This window comes from Linepithema humile, chromosome 1 (genome assembly GCF_040581485.1).
Source record: "Linepithema humile isolate Giens D197 chromosome 1, Lhum_UNIL_v1.0, whole genome shotgun sequence".
In the NCBI taxonomy this organism is placed as follows: domain Eukaryota; kingdom Metazoa; phylum Arthropoda; class Insecta; order Hymenoptera; family Formicidae; genus Linepithema; species Linepithema humile.
In genome coordinates, this window is record NC_090128.1 from 4499653 (window position 1) to 4526234 (window position 26582).

Consider the following 26582-nt stretch of genomic DNA (forward strand, 5'->3'; position numbering starts at 1 on the left):
ATAATAGTTATTACTGCTCCTTCTCTCTCTCTCTCTCTCTCCCTCTCCCTCCTCTCTCTTTCTCTCTCTCTCCCTCCTCTCTCTCTCTCTCTCTCACACATTCTCTTGTCCGAGAGAGAGATAAACGTAGGCCGTTCTGCGCCGGTGATATCCCAGCGATACAGCACGCGACAGCGGCCTCTGTGGAAAGGTAATCAACGCCGACTGAAATTTCCACGGGAGCGGTAAAATCTTTCGCGGTAACATTAAACCAAGCGGGAGTGAGGAGGATCCTTTTCCCTTCATTGCGATGAGAACGGTGGATGGGGGGAGGAGGAGGAGAAAGGGGACGGGGTCGTAATCAGACGGCTCCGAGAGGACGAAGGAGACGACGACGACGTGGCGGAGAGCAATTTTCCGTTGCGAAACCCGCTTGCACCCGCTGCCTTATTACTCTCCCGCCTCCGCCTTCCCTCCACGTGGCGGGACGAGAGAAATCCTTTCCATCCACTCGAATCTTCTTCCTTCCGCGCGGCGCATCGGCGCGGGGCACCTTATTGCCCTCTGCCGGCCGACGCTTGGCTAGCAAACGACAAGGATATCCTACCTATCTATCTATCGGTGGCCGGAATTCCGACGTCCCTTTGCCTGTCGATGGAGTGTTTTAAAGCATTTCGGCTGACTTTTATGGCACCGGAAGGAAGGGAATATCCTTCCTCGTCACGCTGAATCTTTCGAGCTTCCGCTGCGCGTTTTTATATAGATCCTTTTATACGATCAATCTGGCGCATTTTACATTCGCGTTCATATTCCTTCCTTCGCGATCCTCGTATAATATTCGTATTACGCGATCCTGACATTTTGTATTATATGCTTAATCCGTTTTTTATGAAACTGTCCATTATCCGATATAATTATCAAGTCATATATCACGATATTAGTGTTCCATTTTCTCTTCAGTTTAGTTCTATTTATTATCATTGTAAATGTGCTATATGCAAATTTATTTCAAGGTTTTGTATCTTTAGAAATACAGGGATGTATTTATCATTTCTTAATTTTTTAATGTTCGATTTATTTTATTCAGCTCATTTTTTTCAAACTTTTAAAATATAATTTCGGCAATAAGAGATTAAAACACGCGCTTGGTATAAATTAAAATTCTTTGCAAAGGAAATTTCACGGTCCACTATTTTATTCTATAAGAAAGGAAATTTTTATCTTCCCTTTTCAGAACGAACATTGTTCTTATTCCATAATTTAGAATTATGCAGATAGATTTTGAGCACATACCTTCAATTAGTTGGTCCAACATGGCATAAATGTGGGAAGTCGCTTCGTCGGTCATTACCCAGCCTCCAGTGGTCATCTCTAATCGACCATCCTTCACTAATCTCTTCACGACCATCTTCTTCGTTGGATGAGCACTGAAAACGAAAATGATACTCGTCATTACGAGATAATAAGTGTTGCTTTTATAAATTATAATTTAAAGATCGGATAAAAAGAAATCTTTTCGTTCGTAATTTATGGTTATTTTCATCTAGCGAAAATTGATAGAAAAATATGCTGTGACATCAAACGTATTATATATATTTTCACAACTCACTAATTTAATATAGAAACTTTTTAAAAGTATAAAAATACAGAGCTATTAAATCAAAATGTTATCAAAATGTTAACTCGACGAGAATTGAGTTCGTTTTCAATGATGAAGGTTTATTTATGAATGAACTTGCTTCGTGTTCTACCTAAATAACCGTAAATGATCAATCCCGTTCGATGTGGATCAACGGCGGATTTAATCATTCTCGCGTGACTCGCCTTGCCGCGCTTGTTTTATACTACCTATCACGCAATTCGGGTTGCAAATCATATTTATCGCCGCCGCCGCATTTCAGCCCGCCAGGATTTACGTGATTTGTGCGTTCGAGTGTTATGTACGACCTACATAACCTTCCCTATTCGAAGGTGGTTTCCACATTACGTCGTTTATGTCAGCCATAAAGCCGCCACGGATTCCACCTGCTGTACATCCGTCTCTCTCTCTCTCTCTCTCTCTCATTTGCTCTTTCTCTCTCGTTCTATTCTCCCCGGTGACTAGTAGGTTGGTTTAAGATGGTTACGCCCAGGCCAAACTGGGACATTTTGGGGATGAGCTTTCCTCGACACGCGGGTCTCTTTAACCTGCACCGTTTTCAATATAATAAATTTTTCACCCGCGGCGAAACCCGCAATGCATGCCGACAGTTTCTTAGCGTTTCATGCTCCCAAGCTTAAGGAAGCGTCAGCTAAATTGTGATTGGTTAGATATAAAATTTGGACCGACTGTTTCAAAATGTGAGAAAAAATGAAAGTAGTTATCTTAAGTTATCAATTTATCAAAAATTTAATAGTCATAAAATTAACTTTTTCACTCATATAACATGCAACATTTCTAGAAAGAAGAAACTATTTTTTACAATTATTTTTAGTAAACATTTATTAAAAAGTCTTAAGAGACTTTCAATCTTATTATATACATATATAATCCTTCATTCTGTTTCATACGAACTGCTCTCAGCGCGAATCGCACTCCACAGTTTGCAAGTACCTATTCTCGTTTCTCCCTACTGATCCGATAAAACCGTATCGATTCGCAGGATGACTAAATCCTCGAGTAAAAATTACTTTTGAGCAAAGCTTTGAATCTCATTCTGTTCCTAGGAGCACCGCAGGAGAGTAATGAAAGCGAGCTTCCTGTGAAACTCATCTGGAACTTATCATTTCACCCTTTCTCTCTCTCTTTCTTTCTTTTCGCGGAATCCACTCGCGACACTTCTCCGTCTTCTTCATCCCTACTTTATCCACAGCTTTTCCGCGGCTCGTTAAAAAGAGAAGGATCGTCCCCCGCCGCTGTTCTCAGCCCTCCGTTCTGCTCATTCGCACCAAGCGCCTCGAGAATCACTATCCCAATCTCCGATACTATCTTTCCTGTTGAATGGCCTATTTTGCAATTCATTCCGAGAGAGATGCTTGCTCAAGGAACTCGCAGCTTGCTCAACACACAATTGCACGCAAACCGTCGTTTATCTTTAATTATGAATGCGGAGGCCGATGTTTGCACTGAAGCGCGCGTTTCTCCATCCTCGCAGAAGTAGAACATCATCGGTGAACAAATATCGATTGTCGCGAGTTCGAATTTCGGAGATAACGATGTACACACGCCGCGTCATCAAACGTATACAATTACACGAGCATGTTAGTTTCCGTTCCGTTCCGTTTATACGACGTTCGTTCTCGCCAAACCGTATTTTACAATAACCTATTTCGAGGAATGTTTGCCGGAAAATCGCGGTTTACTTAACACACAAATGCACTAACTGCCGTTTGTCTTTAATTACAAATGCATAAGCTAACGTTCGTAGCGAAGGATTGTTTTCAAAGAGAGCTGGACTATCGGCGATACTAACTATTTCCCGTGAGTCTGAATTTTAAATAGCCACACACAGTCGCTGCTTCATCAAAAAATCTGGAGGTTCTTGCTTCGAAATAGAGTGACTTTATTCCATCACAGAGATATTTGCCTTATCAACTACTCTTTATAATTTTCGTAACCCTTTTAACAACCTCAATTTAAATATGAAAGTGTCCGTGCATTTAGTTTACACATATGTTATGACGTCGAGAGTATCTCAATATATTCTCTGATGCGAGGCATTTGAAGTTTCCTCATTTTACTCGCAAAATATTGCAAAATGTTTGATTGCATATGCGCATATCGTATATACACTCACCTGTCCCACCACAGCGATAAGAACGAAACCTCGCTCCAGATAAAGGTCATGTTCGGCCACTGCTGCAACTTCGAGACCATGTTGTTCAGGATGCTCCTCGTGGAACTGTGAAAGTACTGCTCGAACGTCTTCAGCCATCCCGGATCGGTGTGGCTGTGTGGCACAAGGATAACCTGCAATAGAGAAATGCGATACCATTATGAGTTTTATCAGAAACGTGCCTCAGATATATAGCAGCTTTGCTGTAAGTTAATGCTGCTTTGTGCAAAATATCTCGTATCAATTGCCGCGAGTCTTATTAAACTGCAAGAGTTTTGGCAAAAGCAATAATTATTCTTTTGATAGAAAACACACATTTTCTTTATTTTGACAGCGGGCAAAAAATTCAAGATATTTAATTGAAAATTCAACTAGTTCATTTTTAATTCCTTGTGCCATGTAACATAATTACATAATTATTCAATCATTACAAAATTTGTTTCTAAAAAATATCGGTTTAATTTTACTTTCGATTAGATCGCTTAAAAGCGACAGGAACATTTCCTATAGGTAAAAAATGATTTGCGATTATTTATAATTATTTAATTAAATCGAATTTTAATACATGACGCCGAGCCGACGGCGTTATTTTGTTAAGCGCCATTTTATGCCGATGATCTAATTTTCGTGTTCATTCATTAGAGTCTTGCATAGTGATTTACTACCTTCTACCACCGAATAGTACAATCCAGTCGCTCTTAATTTTCGACGATAGCACCCGAGTAATATGGAAATTCGTTAATTAGCTCGCGCCACATCGACATCGGCTTGATGACGTTATAATGATGGTGTAATTGATGCACTACCGCATCTCGTCGCGCTATTAATCCGCAGTCGCAGTCGACGAGTGGATGTAACTCGCAGAACCGATTTGTACGATTTATTAGTTTACCTTTGGTAGACTCGCGCGCTCTCGATCATATTTAAAAAAGTGTTTCAACCTGTCTCGAGTGTCGGCGTGTCGATATTTGGAGTGGAGTGCGGACGACACTTTTTTTCATAGAATCCACCATGCGGGCGTGTGTCATCGCGCGATTTTATCGCTGCTCGCTTTGTTGTTAATATTTTACACCGGAATGCGATTAAAGCGCAATCAGATTTCCAAATTGCAAAAGCGAGACACCGCAGTATATTCTTTTTTCTTTTTTTTATATACATTTTTGCGACTTGAAACGGTTTCGGTATTTTTAAATCGCAACGATAACACAATAAATATGCAAATTCGAATATAATTTTACAATATTATAATAAATATTCTTTTGTACTTTATTTTACAATTTTTACTTTATTTTACAATACAATATTTACTTTATTTTAAATTTTTATGAGCAAATTTCTATATTCACATTCTATATTCATATGGAAAAAAAAAGATATTTGTGATTTGATTTGGAAAAAACAAATATATATATATATATTTCTTTGTATTTTACAATAAAGTAAAAAAGAATATAATTTTATATTTCAAATTATATATGGAAAATAAGATATTTATGATTTGATTTATAAAATTATATTCTTTTATACTTTATTTTACAATAAAATACAAAAGAATATAATCTTTTATTTGACATCAAATTACAAATATCTTCTGTCCTCATTTTACAATAAAATACAAAAAAATATAATTTTATATTTCAAATTAATCACAAATATCTTCTTTTTCTCCACATAGAAATTTGCTCACAGAAATTTAAAATTCCTCGACAGTTAATTTGCGTCTAAAAAGTGGAACTTACTTTAGATTTAATCTTGTACACTGACGATTAATAAATGTCTCCGTTGAACAATGTTGCATAATTTTTTCGTATCACACTTTATAAAAGACTGCTATATAATGGCAATTTCTCATTTAAGTCGACGTGGCTCAATTGCCTTTCGTTATTTATTCATGGGGGGAGCATTTTGATAGGTACGAGGTGATAAGTTTGATTAGTGCGAGACCTAGATAACTTGGCCGTAATAACTGTCACTGTAATAACGTGGTACAATGGAACGACAATGTCAATATCGCATAATTGATATACATACCGCCGTAGCGAGTTAGTAATTCAAACGACGTGAGATGCAACATCGCTTTTGACACAATGCGCAAAATTTATTACGTGTTGCCGGTTGCATTTATGCAATTTGGAACACGGACGATAATGTCCCCGAATTCGAGTTTAACATCTCCTTTAACGTGGAAGAACGATGTTTTCGCTGACTATCCGACCTATTTCGCGCACGGCAGATTAAGTGCCGGTTTTTTCACACAGCGTAATTTTTGTAAAAAAGAATCTCCCTCTTAACATATACATATGCAATATTGTATAATAGATACGAATGATACTCTTTTATCTTGGCATATTTATCACGAGATAGAAAATAAATATGACAGATGCGTCTTTATTTCCAAATTTCGAAAATCTTAAAGTCTTGCACGAGTTTTGCTTAAAAATGCAGTTGCAAGTCTTCGGAGAAAGTGGACGAACTTACGTTTTTCGTTCGCGGGCGCAAGTGTTTTGCGGGAAAGCCAGTCATATATTCGATTTGCAAACTACACGGGATGGCGTAAATCTTTTAAACGAGAATCAACTCACAGCGGTAACTGTCATTAGTCGTCCCCACTCTCGGCGTTTCGTCCGAGCTTTGCATTTTCAGCGAGGATTTCGGGCCGCCCCGGCCGCCGCCACCACCGCTGATCAAATTCACGTCGGCCTTAATTTCATTTCGCGCTCACTACGCGGACAAATTGGAGCGTTCTTTCGCGTGGAACGCGCTTCCGAATTCGCGAAAGCTCTCTCGTTAATCAAAATTCGTTTCACTAGTATTCTGCCAAGCGCGTCTCCCGACGATGGCGGACGACGTTATTTTTCCGCGTATTGTTTATCGCGAGTTATTTCTGCCCGATGTTTGTTCTCCCAGGAGAACAAATATTTTTGTCCCGGGCGAAAAGTTAAAATTGTTGCCAATATCATTATCTAAGGGAGAAGATGACAAAGATTACTTGGAAAAATAAATCATTGTTTTATATTTCGTTAATAATTTGTTAAACTTATCATTATAATTTTAATTATTTGCAGTACTATTTTTCTTCTTTTCTTTTATAACATTTTCCACATTGTTAAATTTTATCAGATACCGCATGTGCGCATTTTGCAGCTAATGAGTCATCGTTAATAATCATTATGCAAATTTATGAGAAATAACAATGCCTAATCGCTAATTCTAATCGCAACCTTAAAAACAGAACCATTTTTTCGCCAATTCGATGATGTAATTAAAAAAATATAAAGTCAACTAATAATATTGATTTAATCGGTTCGATATCCCATCGTATATACCGGCGTTAATCTTGATCACGACCGTAGTCAAGGGCCAACGGCAACGGCAGGATCCATTTCACAGGACAAATAAGCGAAGTTGCCGGCAAGCTGCAGGCAGATACTCGCCTACATACGAGACGCAGCAGCCGGGGCTTATTGGTATGCATGAGACAAGCGCATCGGGTCATAGCGCCCCTTTAATACACCCCTGGCCCTTTGCCCTCGCCTGTTCTCGCCCGTCCACCCCACAGAACGCGCAGAATAGTATACCGTCCGGTTCCCACCCCTCCCCCCCTTTCATCCCCACTCGCGTCACGACCCCCGTGTACTTTGTCACCTCGCTGGTAACTTCGCCAGCTACTTGCCGGTATCGCTATTATCGCCCTTAACCGCGACATCGGGCGGAAGATGGAACGTGTACGGGCGGCATCTTCGCCTTGTCGTGCAATCACGGCTGCTCGTATACTCAAACGGCGACCGAATTGGAATTCAGACTGAAGCGCAAGGGAGCGCGCCGGCTGGAGAAAGCAATTGTTGCGCCGTTAATGGCATCGAATATTAATATCGGCGCTAGAACGATACGATGTTCGTGGGAGCGCGAGAAATCGGCAAAGCGTACGACCGAAGTAAACAAAATAAGACGAGTGAATTTTTAGATTGAAAAAGCGGTATCCGATCATATAAATTTATTTTTATTATCCCAACTCGATGGAGTAACAAAAAAAAAAACGTGATGGTAAAGAAGCAATGCCGATAAACTTTGTCTAGTTTTGCATAAAAATAGCTTTCACTTAAAAAAGAAAAAAACAAACATAATATATAGAGAATGTAAAGTTTTGCGAGCCAAGGAAGGCGGTGATCCTTGAACGGATCGCGCGGAAACGACTGATCTGATAGAACGCCGTCTCTATTCCTGCCGTTCCGGCATCGATCGAGGCCCGCCCGTAAAAAATGTGGCGCGGATAAAAAATGGAGATGATCGTAAGGAGGTCGGGGTGAGTTTTGACGTACGATCGGGCGACCAATCCCGACTCGTTTCATTATGTTGTATCTGACGTCAGGTCGGCCGGATAGGAGACCGACGGTAAGAGAGGTGACATTTTCCCGGCCCTCGACTCGCTCCGGCTTTTTTACGAGCATCGGTCATATAACTGGAGGGAAACGTGTCCCATCTCCCGCCGGGGGTAGGTCATCGCGGATGATCTTGCACGACGCTGAAATTACGAGTGTCTTGTTTACGCGTCCCACTTTTTACGAGTCTATCCGAAGTATCGTCTCAATCGAGGTTAATCGAGATCCCATCGCTTTGTCGAGCTCTCCGAGAATACGAATTTAGAAATATCGTTAGAGTGAAGCTGCAAGGGCTTTCGGAGACGAGATTAACTCCTTCGTGTCTGTCGTGTCGATAAACTCGAACATTTCTTCATAAACGTAACATAAAAAAAGAAAGACTTTAACTTCTTTTAATAACTAGCGTTAAATCCAGCGGAAAACTATAGCTTTGACTTAAAAAAATATTATTTATCAAATTAAAATAGGAAAGCAATTTTCACGTAAATATATTGAAATTTGTAAAAATTATATACAAAATTTTATAGCGCGTTGCGTTATCTTTCTATGCAAATTGCCAGCGTGAAAAATGTGCTGCAAAGGATGCGGGCCATGCGTTTTCTCGCGTGGTGATTAACGCTAAAAATTTAGTCAAGGAGCCGTTAACACCGTAACAAAGCACTGAACTTTTCGAATCTCCCAGCGGTAAAGTCCAACTTTGGGAATATGTAGTTACTGACTACAACTTTCACGTAGTTTCGCGGCACGTATAAATAACTCTCTTAAGAAGTCTACCACATATCTAACATATACGGATAAATTTTTATGTATAATCACAGCGCCTCAGCTTTAGCTGCCACAAATAATGAACTCGGATTTGCTGAGCAGCATTTGATTTCATCAGATTTATTTTAATTAAACATTTTTGTTATAATTCGATAATAATGTTATTCAAACGAATACTTTATCGCAAATGTTCTTAACATTTTATTAAGATTTTATTATTATTTGTCTAAAGTGGCGAAATTATTTTGCTGAAAATTATAGTACTCGTTCTAAAAAAAAGTTGCTTGAATATAGCTAATATCATTACGTTTAAATATCTTATTACTAAATTATAAATTTATTTTGTATTTATTTGATATTATAAGTATTCGGAGGTTACAAGATCATATTTAGTTCACATTTTTTATTCGACTAAAAAAGTATAAATATTTTCCAATATTTCTTCAAATCTGGCTTGCTATTTTGTTCGAAATCTTTGAACATAAATCATTGGATTATGCTATTTATACAACCAAAAATGAAACAGCGCGAGGAAGTAAACAACGCGACCCAAAGGTTCGATATGAAATGAAAGTAGAGCACGCGTCAAAGTTGTAGCATGTCAGTATTCTGTTGAAAAGTAGTAATAAACCGAAAAAAACAGAATGCAAATATTTGTCGGTAATGTATGTTTTAACTTTTTACGCTCTACAGAGAGAAAGTCTATTATTAATGTTACAATACAATATGAATAATAACATCGATTTTGGAAATTATAATAAACTATTCTTTGTTGCATCGATATATTAATAACAGTGAAAAGTATTATAACTGTAGAACTGTAGCTTTTCCAGAGAGAATTGGCATATATCCTTTCATATTTTTTTCGTGTTATATTTCCTATATTTTATATTTCATTTATATATCATATTCTTCATCCATGTAGCATATTGTGTTTGAAGCATATTGTGATTTAAAAAAAAAAACTTTGAAAAATGATTGTAATAAAAAATGCCAGAAAATGCAGCTACAATGCTTTTTGTTTAGAGCTCGCGCGCCATTGATACGTGGAAATGAAAAATACAAACTATGAATAATTTCCGTCAATCCCTTTTTACGTCGAAAATAATATTTTTATGCTGAAAAAGATTCAGCGCCTGGAAAATCGCGAGTCACCGTTGCAAGATTGAACAGCACTCTCTCAGCAGTATTTCGCGTAATATAACAGCACGGAGTTCTACATCCGCATATTCGCAGCACGCATCCTTACAACTGTTACAGCGTGTCTCGTGTATCGTGTCCTTTTACGCGCCTGCGAGGCGCGTTAAGGAGAGACGTTGGTGCACGTATAAGCGAGGAGAACGTACGCGTTCTTTGAGAAACCGTAATGCAGTCGCGCGAGATGCGCGAGAAACTTCGTTAACGAATCCCTCAAATGCCTTAGATGATACATCGGCATAATTGGCTTGCTGACGCCAGGCATCGGATTCGCCTTGAAGATTCCGCAGATGTAGACGAAGCGAGCATCGGGCTGTTATATGAATACCGATACCTCACATCCGATGCAAGTTCGGCATTACGCGCGTTACACACTCCGTTACACGCGGCTTCAAAATGAGACAGACATTACACATCAAGAATTATTTCTTATAAGTTGATAAAGATTAACTGTATCTTGGCAGAAAAGAAATATAATGTTGCATCCACATTGCATTCGTCCAATTTATTGTGCAGCAAATAAATCCAGTTCATTCAATAACAGTATTAATCAAATAAACACGTTATGTTTTTGTTTAATTAATACTGTTGTCGAATTATCCAGATTTATTCCACTTGGACGAACGTTGTTAATGCAACATTATTTTTTCCTGTGCACTATATTCGTATTGTATATTGTATTGTAATTATACAAATTGTCGTACACGTATTATTTTTATCAATTATTTAAAATTTTACATACAATATCTTTATTATTAGCATTGCAATACAACTTCACAGAATAGTATCCGATGTCTAGGAAAGAACTCTGCTCTTTCCGAGCTATTATCAGCGCGATCGACTTCCTATAAACCGATAGCGTTTTCCATACATGCGACGTTTCCTTCTCTAAAAGCTCGACATCGCGACCGCCTCTAAATCTCCGCATCAATACGGTCGAATCCAGATCCGAAAGGACAGTCTTCGTTGACTCGCAGCGGTGCATTCGGCACATACAGTCGCCGAAATCGCGCCCATTGGACGCCATTGTCGTGCACGTTTTCCAAAGGACTGTCGCCGCTCGTGCTATTGTATCTTCACGACAATGGACTGATGAGCCGGTATTGTCGAACTCGTCGAACTCTGTTTGTACCGGATCCGATCGGGGGATGACGAAGGAGGAAGAGGAAGTCGTAGGCGGTACGCCCGTTCCTCGCGAGGAACACGTGCATCCGCTGCATCCAATTGGAAATCGGCCGGCCTTACCTCGCGACGCGAGTAGTTTCGACGGTCGGTCGAGCATTCGCTTCGATATCATCTTCGAGATCCTCGGATTAACTCGGCAGGATTTTCTCGAACGCCGGGATTCTTGATTCGCGACGCTAAGCATCGCGGACGCGACGAACGGCTGAGACGCGCAAGATATTGCGTTTCTCGCAATTTTCTTCGTGAAATGCGGAGCGCGGAGAAGTCTCGCTTCTACCAATAAAGCAGTAAATAAAGCAGAGTGTACACTCCGCAAGAAAGCAATTGCACGAGAACGCAGCGACTTTTAGTACGAAACGCGCGAAGCACTGTAGCGACTCATGACAACATCCAGGGAAAAATAGGAAGTAATTACTGCAACTCTTCCTGCTCTTCCAGCGGAGTAGAAACAGACACAGCAAGAACAGACAATTGCAAGTCGCATCAAGTACTGTCAGCGTTCAGTTTTCTTTGAAGAGTTATTTAAGGAGCATTTTTCATTCAAAAATTTTGTCAAGTTATATCAAGCTCGAATCAAAAGTCGATTCAGCATCAAAATGCCGAAACTTTTGTTTTCAAATGTCCGCGATATTTTCTGGACGCGCAGCGTCACTCGAAATTCATTCGCGGACGCCTTATTTCCTTCGAGACGGATCGAAGGGTCGACACGGAGCGAAATGCTCCTCTCTCGCGGATGAATTTTACATATTCCAGATTTTCTGCACGATTACCCACCCGGGCGACGAAGAATTCCTTCTTTCTACGCGTAATTGCCTGTCGTCGTTGGCTGGCGCGATGCCACGTTAACGCGCGGCTCGTAACTTTACAGTGGAAAAAAATATTAAAGTCGCAAGGAGCGCTAATTTATCATATCAGGGTACTTTAAAAATGACCGAAAAATATAAAACTTCAGAAAATAAAATACAAATGTGTGTTATAACATCAACGCTCGTCGGATTAACGTCACTTTTATAATGGTAATCTGTGTGCATCCCATTTTTAGATTAAGCATTAATCACGCGTTTTAATAACGCGCAAAATCATATTTTTTGATTTTTTTTATCAAGTTAATATTTATTCGAAATAATATTTGCAATATTATTTTCATCATCAAATTGCAATATCCATGATAGTTACGATAACATTTCTCTGTTTCGAAATTGTTCTCCGCTAACCGTTTATCAGAGTTTTACAATTGAAAGTTAAAATGTATAATTGCAAATGGAAGCTATAAATATAATCGTAGTCAAAGTTTGGAAAGGTGAGCGGCGTACATGTATAAAAGCAAATGGAAACAAATTCGCAATCGTCGTCTCATAATGGAGAATCGCTCGCGAGCTTTAATCAAACGATTCTGTCAGTTGTCTCGTCGAGGGCAAACCACCGTGGGTCTAGGGACGATAGTTGATGACAGCCGTACAAAGGTTTGCCCGAAAACCGCAACACAGCGGAATTTACAGTACCCGCGAGTGTATACGGGAGGGAGGTTTTTTCGCGTCAATGCGTTTGCCGTCGGCAAATAAGTAAACAGACAAACTTCCACTGCAGGATTTTGCATCTTTTAAGAATGCATTAAGGATTAATTTATACTTCGCTCCGTACGAGATGTGATCGTTCGCTCAATGATTCTCGTGAGAGAAAACAACCGTAAGTACGGTGCTTGATGAAGAACTTGTTCCGCTAGTGATTGAAGTCGCGCACGGCTGAGCAAAGGAGTATCTGTACTACTTGCGCACAGCAATACTCGCGAGCGTTGTCTGTTTTGATCAAGTAAGAGATAATCTTCAATATCCTTTTTTATCTCGGTCTCTCTGAATGTTCGAATACAATAACTCACTATTGTGCTACGAAATATAAAGTTAAAAATATTTATTATTTAAGATTATTATCCCGCTGTATATACGAAGAATATATAGAGAAATTAGTGAAAATAAACGTATACAAAATTTTAATGTGTAATTTCTGCAAATTCGAATTTTGTCGCTATAACTTGCACTTGAAAAAATAACAATCGAAATATAGAAAAAATATACATATATAAGTCATATACATGTATAACAAATTGCACATTTTATTTTTATGTAGTTCTCTATTTTACAAGTCTCAAAATATATGTTTAACGTTTCTCAGATCAATCAAGCTTCCATAAAATCGTGTATTTTTTCAAAATTTGATTTTATTTTCTCGGATTATAGTAGCAAAATCCGGTTAAAATTTACTTATTGGAAATTACTTATAGCATATTAAACATTTTGTACATTTATTTTCAATAATTTCCCTATACATATAATGCGATAACAACTTTAAACCTCCAAAGATTAAAGACCGACTTTATCGGTAATTATTTACCATCATTATTATATTTACATAACATAATAATAAATAAAATATAATTATAATAAAAACACAGTACTTAGATGGTGAGCACATAAAGTTGATAAATAACTTCCGTTAAAATACACTGACAAATCAAATATGCTCTTCATGACGCATAAAAAGATTTATGTAAAAAAAATGTGATAAAAATTTAAATCTCGTATATCCAAACATTCGCGGAAAGCAAATCGCGAGAGTAACTCGAAAGATATAACGCCATAAACAAAGCCTCCTTCCCGATTTCACGATTCTCCCAGGGCGCGTCAGATGAGCTTTTTACACTCCCTCGGCATCGTAAATCTTCGCTCTCGCATTAACGGCAACGTGAAAGCACTAAGAAGAGCTTTCGCACGAGCGGTCGCGGATATCTCGTATTCGCCTCCGACATTTCCGCTGTTTATATCGTCTTACGCCTTTCTCTCATATCTGATGATTTTATAGAATAATCCCCGTCACCCTCCCGCCACCCCCGCACCCGTCGTTTGTTTGCAACTGCGTTATTGTGCTGAATTCTTCACCGCATGTTTAAAATGGTGTCATCGAAACAACGATAAATGTATGCAAAATGCTTCGCACAATTGTAACACTATTATAAACGGAGCGTCGAGTAATACAATCTTCGAATAATACAACTGAAAAACTTGTTCCTAACTTCGCGATAAATCAATAAGTAATTATCAGTCGCTCTTAAAATGCTATTGGATTGCATTTTGATATCACGTTTATCTTGCGTCTCAATTATTAATCCCGATTGACCGTAAGCTTTTACCGAGATTGGATTCGTCCAACGTCATTATTGTTCTGAAGTTTATACGACGACAAACGTAAATATATATTATATGTATATAACAGTCGGCTATATGATCGCCAGGCCAGGCTTCTTGATTGGACAATCCAATTTTAGAGTCGCCGTGCACGCGAACCGCTCACGTGAATATTTCAACGATTAATTAACTTACCTTCAAGGGCGGCCTCGTTGGATCTTTCCGCAGCTCAGCGAAACGCGCTTCGAAACTGTCGTCCCAATACTCCCGGCTCCGCATCCATGAGGGCTGCAACAGCGAGTAAACAACCGTGAGAAATTTCGCGGTTCAACTGGATATTGCCTCGTGGCTGATAAAACGAAAAACGCCGCAAAACACCGTAAATTTCGCGAGCGCCTGCGCTTGCCACGTACAATAACGTAAAATAAGGTAATAACGTACAATATAATGTACGTTACGCCTTTCTCTTTCGGCGAAGTCAAAAGACTGACGAATGTGAGTAATTTCGCGCGAGAAGATTAATTAGTCGCTTGTTTTTAATTTAATTGTGTCTCGTGTTCGTTACTCAAATTGATGCTGCAAAATTGCCGCATACATCTTGCGAGAAACTTAATACGATTTGCAAGCGTGCGCGCTTTAATTTAAATTTCTTCGGAATTTCCGTGGACTGTTATATTCATCATTTTACAGACTTGATAGGCACTGCTTTATCAGTTTATACTTTACTGCGCGAAAATGCTCCCGTACTTGAACTAAATAATAATTAAATGTATTAAGCGAGTCTATTCGCGGCTCCCGTTTCTTCCGTGACCTCGCGTGCATTGTTTCTTTTTTCGCCTCGTGTTAATAACGGCTTTATCGCGGTAATAGTTTTGACGCGATACCTCGTCGATAAGGTAAACGCACACAGCGAAATCACGATGACGTCGACGTTGACTTTGCACGCGAAAGCTTCGCTTTCCATCACGATTCCTTCGAGCAGATCTTACAACCAGCGCGGTTTCAGATAACAACATTCCCCTGTTTGATAGTCAAAAAATATACAAGGTATCTTAAAAACAATTGGGTACTAATTCAATTACAAATGCTGATAAACTAAGAAAAATAATAATTGTGGGTTTTGAATATCAAGATATTTGGCGTTACAAGGTTTGACTTTTTAAATAAAAAGTTAATAAATTTATAGCAGAATTCGTAATATCCAGTAGTTTGTGGAACATCCTGTATAATCGGCAATAATACCGTCTGAATACCGGCGAGCATCTACGACGCGAATGGATTCGAGGATGGGAAGTAATGAAGTAGAGCGAAATTGGAATTCGCGAGGAATCTGATCCCGCCGGTTCTAAACATCGATTACGCAAGTCCGAACACGCCGCGCTGTACATTGGTGCAAATACCACGAAATTCGAAGACTCCCGGTTTCGGCGCGCTTCGCGACCGCAGAAAATCCCAAACGGCTGGCAGGCGAGAGCGATATAATTTCAATCGACTCATTAAATTTTGGCGCTGCTGCCGGCTTTATATCTGCCAATCAAGATAATGTTTTAATGGCCGAAACGTTATTTCGAAGCGACCGCGAACGCTTGAATGAGCGTAGAATTAGGTCCTACATCGGTAATTAATCACTCGTGTATCTCGACAGCGACTTCGATACGCGAAATACGTGTTTCATAAATTCAGGTTGTAAATCGAATATCGCAAAATATAATCGCTAAGCGATGCATATTATGAATCGAGTTCAATGTAATTCGCACTTTGAGAAGAGATATTTTGACATAAATGGTATAATAGAAATTAATAGCATAAAATCGAGGTTTATACGAAACAATGAAATAAAGGGAATTTTTGTGAAAATCATAAGGAATTATTATTTAATTTTACAGTGTTAATTCTTTGATAAATATGATATTGATTATGGTATCGGATTGCGGGAATATTTGCTTATTTTCCGATCAAGTATTTATCAGAATTTTTAACTTCCAATTTTTTAAAGAAAATTATTTGAAATATATCAAGCAGGAATCTGTTAAAATAATTCCTTAAGATTATTACGATTATTAATAATGTAATAACAGATAATAGTATGGGTTATTAGTTGGTGAAAGAGAATTACTTAATTATTTCTTAATTATCACAGAATTAGCGCACAATTTCTATGTAACGTTTTATTTCTCGCAAAATAATCTGACAATAATACGCGAACACACAATTATTGCAATTAAAACAAATTAAGAGCAGCCGACCGAAAGGCGGTTCCGTTTTAATTTCCATCAACAGCAAGTCGAGCGAATTAATCACCATAAATCCGGGATCGACGGCGGAGATAAAGCCGAGTCAAAATTAAATCCCAAGTGAAGAGCTCGTCCATCGAGCCCAACGGACTCTCCATCGAGATATATCCCCCGGAAAGGTCTTCTTCCACGAAGCTCTCCGATTATCCGGCGATCGGTCGAGCTTTCTTGTAACGGAGCTTATCCCGTCGACGTTAATTAAACATCGAAAAGCTTCGCTCCCTAATCCATCGACCCAAGGTAGTTTCTTTCACTTGGGATTATTTAGCGAGGTAGGGAAGGTATCCTCGGATTCTTCCGATCCGATCTCTCCCCGTCTGTGCTTTCTCCCCCCCCCCCCCCTTCGATGAGATTGATCTAACATTTTAGTATCGTCGAAAAACTTGTAAACATTCACATTTTCTGCATATTCTCGAATTCATAGCCGACACTGGATGTTTTTATGTAGTTGCAAAGTGAAAATATCGGAAATTGTATTTAAAAATAAAAAATATATATATATATTTCTATTAGTAAAAATTTCGGGAAATTGTCGGAGTACTGTTGACACATTTACTTTTAAACACCAAACGTTTTCATCGCGCAAACTTTTTTTAAAAATATTTCGAAAATTTATTAAAAGATTAATTTTATACGTATTTCCAAGTCAGAGATATAATAGTTTTCAAGCGGCGTGCGCATTAATGTCTCGCGTGACGATTAAAGTTTCGTTTGCATCATTTGTCATTTCATAACAGAATAGATTTAGCTCGCAATGTCAGTTTTAACGAAACCGCAAGGACACCGGGTCGATTGCGGGGGAAAATGTTCTTTCACTCCAATTGCAGTAACTATCCCGTCCGTCCAGCTCTTTTCCGCTACACGGGAGCGAATGAAGATGAAACGTTTTACCGAGTATCCCAGAAGGAGAGGATATTTCCTCGGAGGATAGCGATCTTAGGAAGATGCCGGGGAAAACGGGGATGAGAAGGAACGGACGGGTCTTAAAGGGATATCGAAGTAACGCTATCTTATCGGCACAAGTCCCGCAGGAGACTCCCGAGCAACTGCGTACGGTTTTACAAGAACCACTTTAACCGTTTTAGCGGAAGCTCATTATTCGGCTCGGATGCCGATAGGTTCTTTCTTATCACGCAACTCGTTTAAATCTCGACAACGACGTTTCTCGAATTCCACCGGACGATATCGAGAGAAAATGCTTCATATCGTTCGGTATCACGATCATTAATGTTTGCACGTTATCTTTCATCGTTTCTCGAGTTTTTTTTTCCAGCCTAAGTTATTATCAGAAATTTGATATTTTGTCTAGTCCTTTATTCATAATTTTTTTTTCAACAAATAGTTCTCTTCTTTTTTTCTATTTTATCTGTATACATTGTTTGGCAAAAAAGCACCTTAAAGCAAGCTTTCCCATTCTGTGAAATTAATGCTGTTTTTAACATATGTATTTTTAGCCAAACCATCAATTTCAGAAAATAAACAAATATATTAGATGGTCTATTTTCTGAAAATTAGCAAGTGTTTCTGATAGCATTATTCTATAGATAGTTTCAGCGCCTGAAGCTCAAGTTTCATTAGTTTCCATCCACATTAGGGCTTGCTAATGTGTGCGTGGACGTGTATAGTGTAGCGCCGGAGTTAACGGCTGCACAGGCGATATACGGTTCGGCAGGATCCTCGAATCGATCGGGCCGAACGGATATACCGAATACTGCCGCGTCGATTCGCGCGTTTCACGCGAAATCTACTGCACTCCATGGGCCACGAATAGAGATCCGGAATAAGTTTGCGAACGGCGGTAGATTGACGTCCGCAGATACTCCGCGATCGATCCGCGCGTTTCACCGACAAAGTTGAAGCGATGGATAAGATTCATGCAATGTACGTAGATTAACAGATATGTATATAAGGCCGCGTCCGAGATTCCCAAACTTGTCTCAAAACGCGAAAAATTGGAATTTTGAAGTAATTATAAAAAGAGTTATAATATTTAACGTTCTTTTCCAAAGCTGACTTTAAATAATTTAAGGACGAGATATTTTTAATATTAAAAATAATTTAAAAGAAAGGATTATTATAGATAATGCACAGACGGTTTCAAAATTAGCTTTTTTTAAGATCTGAATTCTCCATTGATTATATGGAATATACAGTATACGAAGCTTCTATTTCTACCACATCCTTTCTAAAGCAATTTCTATAGGTGCATTGCGAGCACTGCTTTCACGCGTATGTAAGAGTTTCTTCACGCAATTTGCGGAAGTACCTCGACGTCGTTCCACCGAAATGCTATTTTCGTTCGTAAAGTCGACCGGGCGCTATTGCACAGCGCAGCTTTAACCGCGGCGTATTGCATTTTTGCAAGTAGATTACGGCAAGTGCCGCGGCTAAAAGACGACCGCCGCGGTAAAAGCGTTTCCGTCCTTAAAAACTACTGTGTACTTGCACGGCCTGCGGCCGGCCTGTTCCTCCATTAAGCCCCTCCCCCTCCTTTTACACTTTGACCGCAGCATATCACCGTCATGGTCGCCGAACGATGTCGGTAATCTTATTGGCGGCGCGAAAAATACGGCGAGTCTTTAAGCGGCAAAATGCACGTAAAATTATATTCCTGTAGAATGTAGGAAAAAATTCCGAGAAGAAATATGCGAGAAGTGCATAGGAATAAAATGTCAAAAGTTCTCGCGTTGTACGTAATTTTACTTGCGCGTCAACTTTTTCTCCTGAAACACTCTTAAATATCAAGAAGATGCATGACGCGAATTCGTCTTTTCGACAGCGCATTCATACAATTCGTATAAAAGACGAGCTTTTTACATTGTCAAAATGAGAAAAAGCTTTTAAGATATTAATTTCTAAGCCGCAAACTAGTTTTGCACAGACCTGCATTAGTTAGTGAATTATATGTTTGGCAGTTTTGGGTTACGTATCAGAAGGGATAAAATTTCACGACCAAAGCCACCTGAACGCAAGCTATCGATATTGTATTGAGCAATGCAACCCGAGTATGAAGCCACCAATCGCAAAACCAGCGGTTTTGATAAAAAAAAAAGGAGAGAGGGCGGAGGGAGGTGCAGGTAGAGCTGGGAAAATAGAGAATGTCTCTATTTGTCACAAATGACAGGGAAAACCGAACTCGTTAGATTTCGAGAAATAACAACATAACGTAACAACGCGTGAAATATGCGAAATTAATAGCCTTAGCGTGCACTTATACGCGAATTTTAATTATCGGACATAAATTATCGCACGGAAGGATTTATCGGAATCGCCGTCCGATATTTTAATAAATCGAAAATACTTTTTGCTAATTGAACTCTTTCGCTTCTTATTAATTCAATTTTCACGCACGTGCCGCGGAACGATAATAATAATAATAATCTTTATTACGGCTCGTGCCGCAAGAGATGATATTACAGAGAGGCGAATATATCTGAAATGTTAATTTGCGAGAGACCAGATTTTACATTTAACTCAAATATTTATATTCCTGTATTACTATCCGTTGCGCTGTATGAATCCGTTCTGTTCCATTTTAAATCTTTTTTAAGTCTGATTTATCTAGCCGAGAGAGACACGGAGAACAAAGCTTATATTATACATACTCATCTAGCCGATTTAAAAAGTGAGAAGCAAAATTAATTTGCATCTTTATTCGGAGTTTCAAGAAACTCTTCCGCGGAAGGGATCAACTCTTTTAAATACGACGATTATACCACTGAATAAACCAGACTCGCCATTGACAACCGAGCGTTTTGCCAAGCGAACGAAAGAGACGTTGAAAGAGGTAATTATACATCGTCTCGGAGTGCCTCTTGGCGCGAAAAATAAATTCACGGCGAACAAGGATCTGCTCGACGGCAGTTTACAATTCCCCGAGAAACGACAATTCTACGAGAGAAATTCGATATCGAACGCAGGAGGTGGGGGAGCGGAGCAATGGGAAGGGGGATGGTACAAGAGAAGGGGAGAGGAGCTGCGAGCTGGTAAAGGGAGAGGGTGCCGCTCCCAGGGTTTATTTTCCTCCTCGTCGTCGTCTAATAGCGCGTCAAAGGAGACACGTAAACGACGGCAATGACGGCGCCGGCGAAGTGAAGGCAAATGGGTGCATCCAGTGCACTAAGCGCTCCTTTGTTCCCGACACGTGATTGACGGAGAGTGGTTCACGGTTTCCCTTCCCCGGTCGCGCAGGGAAGAGAGATTACCGTCGAACACATCGAGGACGATGCACTCGGCGCGACGCAGCGCGGCGCGACATGGCGCGGCGCGGCGCGGCGCGGCGCGGCGCGCTATCGGGAAGGATGCACTCCTGACCTCATTGGCGCGTTTATCGTCGCCAATTTGCGCGGGAATGGTTTCGCGGAAAGAGAGTGAGTGGAAAAGGGGGGGGAAAGGGACAGGTGTGTGCGTTACACGCATATTGAGTCGCGTTTATCGCGTCGCATCGACGGCAGTGCAGCGCGAATGTTTTTCCACATCTGACACTCAGCGGCATCTTAATTGAATTAAACGGGATTTCATTCGCTGTTGCTCTTATAATGTAGAAACGGAGAAAAAAAAGTAGAAATAAAGAGAAAATGCTTTTAATCAAATACTTTTCTGCTGCGGTACGCCCATGAAAATATTTTAATTAAGTTTAGCCGTAAGTGTCACTTTGTGCATTTAATTAAGTAGAATGAAAAATTTCGTGTCGCTTGTAATGCAAAGTTCACTCGGCGTTCGGGCATCTTGGCAAAGAAAAAGCTCCGAATCGAAGGACTCGTCGTTAAAATAACGACCAGCGATTCTCGTCGGACATTTTATGTATTCCACGCGCGATTGTCACGTACCACCGAGCGATATTCCACGGGACAGCGAAATGGCCGTACGTCGGACAAATTATTTTATACGAGACACGAACAAAATTACTCTCTCGATGCGGCCGCATTATCGTGCGATCGCGTGCGTCGGTCGCGATCATACGGCGAACGGAACAAAATTTACGACGAGCGTGTAACGCGTCCTCGACGGTGCAACACGTTGCCGCGTCGCGCCGCACAGCCGGCCAAACGCATTTTGTTCGACAACTCTGTGCAAATTGTGTTTGCGAAACGTCCGGTCGCGGTGGCGTCCCGATGGCGCCGCGTCGCCGTAATTGCTCGTACCGGGGCGCCTGGAAATTTACCGGAAGGTACGGTCCATTGAGCCTCGAGATTTTTTCCGCGCGCAAGAATCACCTCGTCGCGCCGCAGGTAATGAAATACTTGACACGTATTGGAAAGAAACGACAGGTAAATTGCGTGGAAATCGTGATACATGATTGATGGCACGATGTTTGGAATAGTTTCTTTCTTAATAGATATCTTCTATGAATTTAATCTTGTATAAAAATAAAAGATGATAATAATTATTAAAATATGTATTAAATATATTGTTCTGTACTATTGTATGTCTGTCATAAGTACAGCAAACTGTACAAAATCACAGGAATTAGCGTATATTAGTTAAATTTTATTTGAAATTAATTTTTTAACTTTATTTGGAATTGATTTCTTATTTAAAACTAAATCTCTCTCTCTCTCTCTCTCTCTCTCTCTCTCTCTCTCTCTCTCTCTTTCTCTCCTCTCGAATTTGTTTGTTGAAATGCGTCGATTTTAGTCTTTCAACGGATTGGTGCTGAATCAATTAATGCATGCAGAATGTACAATAAATACATATCCAATTGTTTAAATAGACAGTAGTTGAAAATTCAATAGTTCTGCAGAGCAATAGAAAACAAAAGATTCCAAAGGTACAATAGAAACATGTTCAATTGATTACTTTGCGACAGAATAGAAAACAATTTCACTTAAAACAAAGCAGTCTATCCAATAAAAGTTTGAGAAAAAATTGTTAAGTATTGTACAGACAGTACGAAATAATTGGTTTAAAATTATTATAAATAGTATTGACAATTTAATATTGTTATTACTATCGATGGGAATTGCCTATAAAATTGCAAAGTTATGTTTCATATTCATAGATACAGTACATACAATGCAGTATTAAAAATGCCATTGAAAATGCCGAAGGTGCGTAACAATCCATATCGCTGATGTACCTCGACACATCGATCGATCGATGTGATTGATGACTATACTTGAAATAAATTAAAATGTTATAGGGTTAAATATATTTTTTCTAGTATCGTAGTGCAGCGATCGATTATCCTGTCACGTTGCGTGAGAACGATAATGCGTCGGACAAAGTTAGTTCAATTCGACGCATCGTTCCGACGATGCTTTAGGCTGTTTAACAATATGATGCATAGATTGCACATGGTACATGGTGATGCATGCAATATACATATGTATATATATATATATATATATATATATATATATATAAATATATATATATACATAATGCGTTTAGAGTGTCGTAATAGCGAGAACGACGAAATCACTCGAAAATAATCGAAAATGTCATCAACGTATTACTTACTCGATTAACGATTTTTGAGAATAAAATTGAGAATCAAATTTAAAAAGAGTAAAAGCTTTTGATTATTGCTTATCTATAATAAATAAATCAAATTAATTGGTGACTCTTAATAAATATTTTTTAAATAAATTTAAAAAAAGGTAAAAAATGAAATAAAATTTACATTTAACAAATTAAAAGTATTGCATATAGTTTTTTAATTTTGCAAAGAATAAGCTTAATGCTTTACTTAACACAGATTAAAAAGGGGTTAAGCGTGATTATAGACTCAGCGATTTGCCTTTTTGGTTTTCTCGGTTTTCGTGGTCATTATCGTGTCGGGACATTACCGAAATCGATCAATGGAGAGGAAACACCTGATAGCCGATAACCGAAGGCGGAATTTCGGTCGAGGGAATTTAGTGTATAATATCTGAGCACAGCCGCAGCTATGTTTCATAGCTTCTACAGTCTACATATCTTGTATCTACATATGTGGATTATCTTCCTTTGGTGAAAACGTAACATTTACGACGCAACTACAATTCTAATGTCTATTGCGCGATGTCTATACGGTTATATAAAATTAAGACAGCTTATGTTACGTTCGTTCGTTCGTTCGTTCGTTATTCTCGTTTCATTACCTATTTTATGACCTCACCTCGATATTGTACGAGTTCCCTTGCTTAAAGTACGGTCAAGGTATCCACGGTATAATGCGTTTAAGTGCCTTACGGCTATTTCTGCTTGCTCCAATTCGGAATTCTTACGCAAGGTTAGTTCAACATAGAATCGCGTATAAGCGAAATTGATCGGCCATTAATGCTGGAAATCTTTTGTGAACACTTTCACTGATTGCGATAACCTATTTTCGAAATTAAATGATTAAAACTAAATTTTCATTAGCATTAAAAAATATAGCAGATATAGAAATTAATTATTTTATTATGAAAAATTAAATATATATATATATATATATATATATATATATATATATATATTAAATGGGTGAAAAATAAAAAAATAATTATTTGATTGCCTGAATTATATAATTAATTAAAATAACTTTTGTAATTTAATAACATGGAATATTATCTGATTGTGATTTGCAAATAATTTTATTTAAGCAATCTTTTGCTACGTGTGCTTTTGTTATGAAAACATTTTAACTGTTTTTGCATGCTATCGTTTAAATACACGCGCATAAGGTATACGTTAATTAAATATTTCTTGCGAAATTATAGAATTTCAGAATGATATCAGTCATACGAAAATGTGTGTCGGCAATTCACTCGTGCGTGAAAAAAAAAATGTAAAAACGATTCATAGATATGAAATCACCGTTTAACGCTCGGATGCACTGTAAAATTACAAAAGCAAATTTTCATTCCCGCAAATCGATATTTACAGTTTACAAGTGTACACTCATATAACTCCATTATATTTGTTCCACTGGGGGAAAAGATAGGTAAAAGATAAAGCAAATGCTACAACAATACGAAACTGTATGCGATGCGTTATAAACAAATATCAGCAACATTGCTAAACTGTTTCGTAAGAAAAAGATCCCAATTCCGAAAATATAGTTAATATTAAATTTCTTATATATTCGTATTAAATTTTTTACATAATTAATATTAAATTGTTCGAAAAATAATTGAGTTTTTTTAGAATAATAAAGATTATGATGTTAAAAATTGTATATATAAATTTTTAAAAAATATTGATACAAAATAAAAAAACAAATATTTATTTCGTGATTTTTATCGTAATAAATGATTATTAAATAAAACAAGCCAATATCAGCCATTATTTTACAAATAACTCAATAATAATTATTTGTATAAAATATATTTAATATTTACCTACTATTATAACCAATATTACGAGAAATACACAGTTTCAGTTATTAATCATTTGATATTACCGATTTTCCGATATCCAGTTTGCATCTGTAATTCTAAACCAACGTCGTCGGATATGTAATATTTAAAATACGTCCAAATACCCATTTACAAATTTAATAAAAGCACCATTTTTACTCGTGAGATATCGCTTCATAATTCATAAAGGGCACATAATCCTTGACACTTTATCGACACTTTCGGAAAGAGGAAGAGAAATTCCTAAACGAACAAAGAATCGCACGAAGCAAAGCACACGAGACGTAATCAGATTTTATTGTGTAATACACAAACAAGCGCAATCCATCAACGTAGCAGCAATCGATCGAAATTTGATCGTCTTTTATCGTGCAGCGTAATTACGTAAAAGGTTTCGATTCTTTGCGATATCAGTTACATCCAGCATTCGTTATGTACAAAAGATACAAATATCGGATATAACAATCTGACGAACCGGTAACAGAAGTATTCACACGTTTATTCTATTTTTTTGATAAAAAAGTTGAAATTTTACTTTTGAGTAAAAAAAATTGAAAAAATTATTTAAAATTAAGTAAAAGCTTTATCAATTATTTATTTTTTTTTTTTTTAAAGTTATAAATAAAATATAGTTTGGATATTTTTTGCCGCTATATTTTTGACGTATGATAGCGATGTGATATTTCTTTTACTAAAAACATTTTTTTCTCAAAATTTGTAAAAAAGTTGACTTAAGTACGTGTATTATTCTTGCAATAGTCGACTTAATTTAAATCAAATAAAAAATTTCTGCGGTAATTTTTAATTTGGAAGCCAAGCGCACGATTATCTCAAAAAATAAGTCACATTTTCGCTAATGCTTTCGTTTATTTATCTAGAGCGCTATTTTTTTACAATCTTTGCACGTATATATAATATTATGTCTCGCATAAATATTTTTTTATGCCGTGCACGATGCAACGGTGATGCAACTCGAATCAAAATAGGATTCGTTAATTATAGGAAACCTTTCTTTTACAGAATCCCGGACGTGTTTCGATAATGATGACAAAGAAAATAAAAAAGGACAAAGGAGGCGGAAGCCAGCGCGGTCTCTTCTCCGTTGAATTCTAAGGTAAGATTTTTAAATTGGGTCACACGTACACACACATAGATTCTGCATTCGTCAACTAGATATACAGGGTGGTTCAATGATAACATTTAACTTTACAAATTTTATTGTACATACAATTAAATGATTGTGTCAAAATATCGATATATAATAATGTAAAATGCAAATAACGATGATATTTTGTTTCAAATTAAGAATTCTTAAATGAAAATAATTTGTTTATAGTAATTTGATAAATAAAAATTACAATATAAACTATAATTCTGAATCATCCTGTATATAGAAATGACATAATGTACAAACATATAAACCCAAGAAGACTGCAAAGAAAACAGATGTAAAACGACATTTTAA

The 26582-nt window shown here is 38.0% G+C and overlaps 1 protein-coding gene and 1 long non-coding RNA gene across 8 annotated transcripts in view; one reads left to right on the forward strand and one right to left on the reverse strand.

The window, feature by feature from the left end:
- The window catches only part of alpha-Man-IIb (alpha-Mannosidase class II b), a 134643-nt gene that overhangs the window by 18904 nt on the left and 89157 nt on the right, over positions 1–26582 (reverse strand). For all 7 annotated transcript variants that reach the window (XM_067353584.1, XM_012370721.2, XM_067353574.1 and 4 more), the window contains 3 exons: positions 14695–14787; positions 3756–3928; positions 1273–1406 (listed from right to left, as the gene is read on the reverse strand). In XM_067353584.1, coding sequence (XP_067209685.1) covers positions 1273–1406; positions 3756–3928; positions 14695–14787 — 400 coding nt within the window. The remainder of the gene's footprint in view (positions 1–1272; positions 1407–3755; positions 3929–14694; positions 14788–26582) is intronic.
- LOC136999553 (uncharacterized) overlaps positions 25988–26582 on the forward strand; it is a 48932-nt gene continuing 48337 nt past the window's right edge. Inside the window, exon 1 of the long non-coding RNA XR_010889904.1 lies at positions 25988–26231. This is a non-coding gene — a long non-coding RNA (uncharacterized lncRNA). The remainder of the gene's footprint in view (positions 26232–26582) is intronic.